General features: G+C 47.8%; 1 protein-coding gene across 1 annotated transcript; it reads right to left on the reverse strand.

Moving 5' to 3' along the window:
• Positions 1–531: 531 nt before the first annotated feature.
• On the reverse strand, positions 532–2,229 carry LOC100384173 (uncharacterized). Its single transcript, NM_001176750.2, has one exon. It carries the CDS (start codon positions 2,067–2,069, stop codon positions 738–740), a length of 1,332 nt encoding a protein of 443 aa, NP_001170221.2. The 5' UTR covers positions 2,070–2,229; the 3' UTR covers positions 532–737.
• Between the last annotated feature and the right edge of the window lie 5,273 nt (positions 2,230–7,502).

Raw genomic sequence — 7,502 nt, forward strand, 5'->3', positions numbered from 1 at the left:
ACGCGGTCGTCCCGTCCTCCATCGTGGCCCTCCCTATCGCGAGGTGTTCGCTGCTCCGTGAAAGGCTCGAGCCCGGTGGTGATTCTTGAGGAAGTAGGTTGAGATGAGGCGGGGCAGACGTCCTGGCACATATCGCGACATTGGAGAAGTCCCCAAGGCTTTTCGCGTGGCGGAAGTGGTCCCCCGTCGTGTTGGGTGCGACACACTCCAAGAGATATCTAATGCATGATATTGTTCTTCTTTATAGACAAACATGCCCACGAGCCCGCCCTATATATGTCAACTATAAATTTCCTTTTCCTTCACTTGCCCTGCTAAGTCCTCTGGATTTTTTAACCTTCTGTGCTTCGTACTTCGTCATGTGCAAACTGAAGCTCCTTCCTTCAGCCTTGCTTCATGTATTAATACCTTTTTAGCAGAAGCCGTGCCTCGTTTACATAGTTTCTGAAACACTTTTTGGTTTGATAATAAGGGGTTTCAAGGATCTTCGGCAATAGAGTCCTCCAACACCTACTGATATCATCAGATGTTGAGAAGAGTCATTATAATCATCAGATGTTGAGAAGAGACAACAATACATAAACCAAATACAGTATGCTTTACTGATACAGATCACCGACCTAGTTAAAAGCCCTACCAAAGTACCAAGCACCAATCACCAATCCATAGAACACATCTATGCATAAATAGCAACGGATCGGAAACGAAATAAAGGTACACGGAAACTCAAGTTACAGCTACATTAGATGGCACGGTGCTGGGACGAAGGACATGAGGCTGTTCTCGAGGTCGTAGAGCACGTTGAAGTTCTGGTGCTGGTAGCTGCCGATGATGGAGCCGTCGGAAGACGACGCCATGGCCAGGCACAAGCCGCCCCCTGTGCTGGGATCCACCAGCATGTAGTTCTGCAGAGGGAGCTCCCAGTCCGCCCCGTCGAAGTGGAGCACAAGCTGCGGCAGCGTCACCGATTGGCGCGGCGGCGGCGGCCACTGGAAGCACGTGTCCAGAACCGAGGCATCCGTAACGTTGAGCAAGGGCAGCGTGATCTGCGACGCGAAGGCCGCGCGGACAGCGTCATACGCTGGCTCCGCGAGGTACGTGATGGTGGTGCCGGAGTCGATGATGGTCCCGCCCGTGCCGTCCGTGTCGTTGATGGCGAACACCGCCGGGTCGATGGGCAGCAGATAGCCGCCGACGCTGATGCCCGTCATGTTCAGGAAGTACATCGTGGGAAGCGCCGGGTTGACGACGAACGGCGTGGACTGCACCGGCTCGCTGCTGGCGTTGGTGCTGTTCAGCGTGGCGTACACGCCGAAGTAGAGCCGGCTGGGCACCGGAGACAGGAAGGAGGTGAGGCAGTAGGAGAACCTGGGGGAGCCCAGCTGGCTGACCAGCGACAGGGACCCCCGCCCGAAGCCGACCATGCCGGAGCCGTTGGCGAGCGAGCCAGCGTTCAGGTTCCCGCACCCGAACGAGATGCCCGGCAGGCTGACCCGGGTCTCGTTGGTGCCGAACGTGAACGTCTCGTTGGCGAGGACGCCGGCAGTGCTGGCGCTGTCGCCGTAGAAGTACTGGTAGACGCACACCTTCTGGTAGCAGAGCGGGTAGTAGAGCGCGTTGCACGCCGGGGACGCGCAGCCGAGCGACCTGTACGTGGCGGACCGCGCCGGGTCGAAGTAGGGCGTGGGCTGGTCGACGCAGAGCAGGCACGGCGCGCACTGCGTCCAGATGAGGTCGCTGCCGGTGTCGAGGATGGCCGAGTAGTACCGCGTCGGCGTGCCGATCCCCATCTCCATCAGGTACTCGCCGTCGCTGGCGAGCACCAGGATGCGCGCCGCGGTGATCGCGTCGCCCGGCGCCAACGCCGCGAGCGACTGCAGCGTGGCCACGCGAGCACTGCTGCGGCGTAGCGCTCGCGAGAGCAGCTGCTCCTCCGTGTACCCGGCGTCCGCGTCCACGTGCCTCAGCGTGGCCTTGAAGCCGATAAGCTCCTCTGCCTCTGCGGCACCAGCAGCGGAAAGCAGCAGCGGCGGGAGCAGGAGGACCAAGAACGCCGCAAGACTCGGCATTTTTGGTCGGGGTCGAGACGTGTTGAGTGGTAGCGAGCGCAGTACGCCACTAGCTAGCTACCATGAAAGGTATGCTGTGAGCACGAAGGCTTCTTGGATCCTTGTATAAATACCGTGGCCATGCATGTGTGATGTGTTGCATCACTCCATTACTCTCGACACTGATCCTGAGAACGTGAGTTCTTGCTTCTGCTCTGTGGAAGTTAGTTTAGGCCATTTGGCCATGGAGCAATGAGGAATATGGGCAGGAATCGAGGTCGTAATGACGCGTCAAGCTCTGCGTTGCTTAACATCAACGCTAGCTACCGTAGGTGGCTTGGAGATCTGCGTTTGAGTGCCCCATTTCACCAGTTAGAAATCGTGGTTTTTGTTTATGTCCAGTAACCCAGGAGTGGTAGTCAGAGTCATATATTTGGGGTTTGAACCACTTGAAGAGCTGCAGATAGCACAATCGATCTCCATGGAAAGAAGCTATCTATTGCTGACAGGAACAAAAGAATTAATGAGTGTCTTCAATAAGAGTGGCCTGATGGTTTGCCAGAGAAATCTTCATCCTCTGCTAGCATTTCTAGCACGACACAGACAGGCAGAAGGTTTACATGCATGTACAAGCCATAGCAGAGGTGCTGAGATGCACGAGCTAGAGCCTAGAGTAGTAGACTAGCATAGCGAAGCGGTTTCTGCCATGTGCTGACGTGCAGCGGCAGACGAGAGACGGGGAGCCACCGGGATCGGCTTCGTCGTCTACGGAGTCGGCACTCCGCAGGGGCGCACGCGAAATCTGCAGTGGCGAATCGAGTTTGTTCCCCGATCTCCGAGCAGATTTTGTTTACTCCGCTCGCTGCTCGCTCTCGGGCGGCGGGAGCCCGGGAGTGAAGCGCAAGGCACCTCGCAACTTGATCGGCATGGGCATGGGTGGGCGACGCCGGCACTGATACCGTGCGTGGCGCACGGAAACATCCGGATGCGTGGGCCGGTTTCAGTGAGACGCAGGCGTGCAGAGGAAGTGACACTGCTCTTGTTCGGATCCGGAATGTGTGGACAAAGTGTACACTCGTTTCAGCGCGTGCTAAAACCATACTACAAGGTAGCGTAGGAAAAATCGTATACTACGCACCATCATTATCTAGCATATTTAACATGTGAGTGAAGAATCATCAATCGCTACCACTATAACCTATAGGAAGTCAAGTTAACTTCTGACCAAAAATTTTCGAGAGCCAAACTTCCGACGGTATCGCTTTAATTTCGAGGGTTTAGCTAACTTCCTAGAGTTTAGGCTCTGGAAAGTTAATTGGTTTGGTGTAGTGACGTACATCGCAGCGGAAAAAGAATACATCGATATAGTAAAAATGATTGAACGTCCTCTCGTAAGCAACACATTTACACATGCTTCTTAAGTTTGTTGTTGATCAATATAGTAACAATGTCTCCATGGTATCTATACGCATGAGATGAAACGTCGTGACATTGGTCGGTGTGCTAGTACCGCACATGGAGTAAGAGAAACGACAGTGGTGTGTTGGACGCACGTTCGTAAGCGTAGGGAGAGAGACGACAATGGCTAAATGATTCTCTCTGGCAGACCAGCCCTATCGTATTTATAGACCCTTATTAATGAGCTTTTACCGTAAAGGTTTGTTAGTGTTCTCTTGGATCATGATTGTATCTTGGCCATATATTCAAAAATCTGATACTTGTGCTAGATTTAATAATCTATGCAAATGTTCCAACCCATTAAGTATATAACCCATTAGGTTCATATGTAGATGGCCATGATCGAAAACTATTGTAAGCCATTAATAAATAGCGAAGCCTATCAGCATATATTGAATCACATATGCACATAAAGATAGTATCAACTAAACCATGATATATACATATGTTTGATCATTTTATCACATTACATTTGTCGAACTCAAAGTAAGATTTGTGCCACCCTTATAATAGCTCAACATTTCACTCAGTCTTGTAGTGAATTACATCATTACAACTTGTGACGAACTCTTTAGTTACATCATGATGAACTCTTTAATCACATTAGTATGGCCATGCACTTTCTTAATCCGATCATATCGGGAGATCTAGAATCTCTCTATCTCTCATTATGTAGGGACAAATTCTATCTTGATTTGCCCACATCCCATTCTATAATTCATAGTACATTCAAAAACTGCTTTTATTGCTACCAAGTTACATAATAGCATTTGATAACCTCAAATGCATCACTACATATAGTGAGAAACAATGACAAACCCATCTCTAAGGATCCAACAGGTATACCACTCGTGAACGATTGATGACATATATTTTAACAAAACAAACTTATGAACTTTATCATGTGTTTGTATTATTGATTTGATATCTCTATATCAATGATCCATGAAATATGATTATCAATCAATACATGTGCTACCATATAAAATCATTATCGTTCTACATAGTGACATAACACTAGAATATTTTGAATAACATTATATTTATAGAGTTTCATGAACAAGTCAAATACTCGCCAATCAATATAATAATGATAATTTAAGGGGCTAAATAACAATTTATTCAACACTCCTAAATATGAGACATTTATATAATTATCTTCCACTTACACTAAAATCAATTATGCAGGTATCTAATACTAATTGCACTCGTGTGTGTCTCATATTTTAGTTGTGGAAGAGGCTTTGTCAATAGATTAGTAACACTTGAATCAGTATGTACTTTACAAATCTTCACATTACCTCAATTAATGATTTCACAAACAAGGTGGTAGTGCCAAAGTATGTGTTTGGATTTTTTTGTGATCTAGGTTCATTGGCATATGCAATGGCACCATTATTATCACAATAAAGGACCAAATGATATGGTGTACTCGACACCACACCTAACTCAGAAAGCAAACTTTTTGATCTAGACAACCTCCTTATCATCTTCTAAGAGTTGCTATATACTTAGCCTCGATCATAGAATTAACTATCATCTCTTGCTTAGAACTTTTCCAACTTATATATCGCTCCTCCATTGAGGTAGAACATAAATCTAGTATGATTGACTATAATCTCTATCGATTTGGAAGCTAGCATCCACTACCGGAATCCGCGCCTTTGCCGAGTGCCGAAGGCTTTGCCGAGTGCTTTTTATCGGGCACTCGGCAAAGCAGACTTTGCCGAGTACCGCCCTCGGCAAAGTTCTGCGCTCGGTAAAGAGCTGGTTTACCGAGTGTAGTACACTCGGCCCATCCAAGCACTCGGCAAAGACTTCTTTGCCGAGCGTCAAGCACTCGGCAAATACGGCTCTCGGCAAAGGGCCGTTAGCGGCCGTCTACAACTGACGGCCGTCAGTCTTTGCCGAGTGTCAAATATCTGGCACTCGGCAAACATAGTCTTTGTCGAGTGTCCTATGTAGACACTCGGCAAATCATATTTTTATTTTTTATATTTTCCCTACCAAACTTTTTGTGGTATGTTCCTACACTATGTAGACCAACATGTACCATTTTGGGACAATTATAACAGTGTTTTCTATACCTAGTACATTTAGTTTGTTTATTTGAATTTCTTCGGAAAATTCAGATTTGAACTGCAGGTTACTCGAAACTTGGAAAACCGTGCATGCAAAAATGATATCCATGCTACTTAGCACAAGTTACGACCGATTTCAGGAGCGGACCGGAAACTTCGAGCACCATGCTCACTCAACATGACCGTAAACTTGCCATCCAGGTGTTTAAAAATTGTATAAAACATAAACAAAGTCAGAAAATCATGAAACCTGTCCACGTGTCATGATATCATATGTAGAGGCTGTGATAAAAAATTGAAAAAGTTTCGAGAAAGCTGTAACGCACTATGTGTACAAACCTAAGAGATCCACATTGAAACTCTATGATTTCATGTGTGGTTCTCTTAGGTTTCTACACATAATGTCTCACAATTTTCTCCAAACATTCTAAATTTTTTATCACAGCCTCTACATATGATATCATGACACGTGGACATGTTTCATGATTTTCTGACTTTGTTTATGTTTTATACAATTTTTAAACACCTGGATGGCAAGTTTACGGTCATGTTGAGTGAGCATGGTGCTCGAAGTTTCCGGTCCGCTCCTGAAATCGGTCGTAACTTGTGCTAAGTAGCATGGATATCATTTTTGCATGCACGGATTTCCAAGTTTCGAGTAACCTGCAGTTCAAATCTGAATTTTCCGAAGAAATTCAAATAAACAAACTAAATGTACTAGGTATAGAAAACACTGTTATAATTATCCCAAAATGGTACATGTTGGTCTACATAGTGTAGGAACATACCACAAAAAGTTTGGTAGGGAAAATATAAAAAATAAAAATATGATTTGCCGAGTGTCTACATAGGACACTCGGCAAAGACTATGTTTGCCGAGTGCTAGCTGTACAGCACTCGGCAAAGGATTGTAAAAGATTCTTTGCCGAGTGTCATCCAGCTGGCACTCGGCAAAATGTTCTTTGCCGAGTGCCTGCGATCCGGCACTCGGCAAAGAACACTTTGCCGAGTGCCAGCGATCTGGCACTCGGCAAAGAATATTTTAATATTTTTAAAAAATCTTTGCCGAGTGCCAGATCGCGGACACTCGGCAAAGAACGTGTAAATAGCACCTGGTAACTTCTTCTTCTCACTCTCTCTCTCACTCCGTTGCCGTCTCCACGCCGCGCCCGCGCGCCTCTCCACGCCGCCGGCCGCCGCGCCCCTGCCCCCACGCCGCCGGCCGCCGCAGCCCCTGCCTCTCCACGCCGCCGGCCGCCGCAGCCCTGCCCCCACGCCGCCGGCATCGTCGGCCGCCGCGCACGCCTCCCCACGCCGCCGCGCCCCCACGGCTGCCCTCGACCTCGGAATCCGCGCCTTTGCGTCCCACGCCCGCCCTCGGCCTCGACGACGCCGCGCCTCCACGGTAAAAATGATAAAAATGATTTATGTGATGGATTCTAGAAACCCTAGGTGAAGCTTCACCCAACGATTGATACTGAATTATCTTCGTTAGTATATATGTTCTTGTATTATCAAAGCTTTTATATGCTCAAAACATATGCCTATAAATGCTTTGTCGCCTTCAACGGTATTATCAAAGCTTTTATGTGCTCCTGGTATACGTGTGAATGTCAGCCATCATGCTGTTACTTTTATTTGCAGGTTTTGGAAACCTCCCCGTGCAGGGGAGGTGTTGCCGAATTTTTTTGTTGACAGACTTGTTTATTTTTTTTGCAGAGGTCTTCCTAGCCGCTGCGGGTCTGCCTCGCATCGCCACTGCACCGACGCGCCACAGCCCCACTAGGCTGACTCCACCGCCACCCTAGGTATAACCTCTACATCCGCATCATGGTCGTAGATCACGTAACCCTGTTAGGCGTCTCCCGTTCGAAAGAGATACGGTGTAGATATGCAGATCTTTGCATATCTACAA

This window comes from Zea mays, chromosome 2 (genome assembly GCF_902167145.1).
Source record: "Zea mays cultivar B73 chromosome 2, Zm-B73-REFERENCE-NAM-5.0, whole genome shotgun sequence".
In the NCBI taxonomy this organism is placed as follows: Eukaryota; Viridiplantae; Streptophyta; class Magnoliopsida; order Poales; family Poaceae; genus Zea; species Zea mays.

What these genes read in the sequence shown, in the direction of transcription:
- LOC100384173 (NM_001176750.2), bottom strand. Translation starts at nt 2,069, where the DNA reads ATGCCGAGTCTTGCGGCGTTCTTGGTCCTCCTGCTCCCGCCGCTGCTG.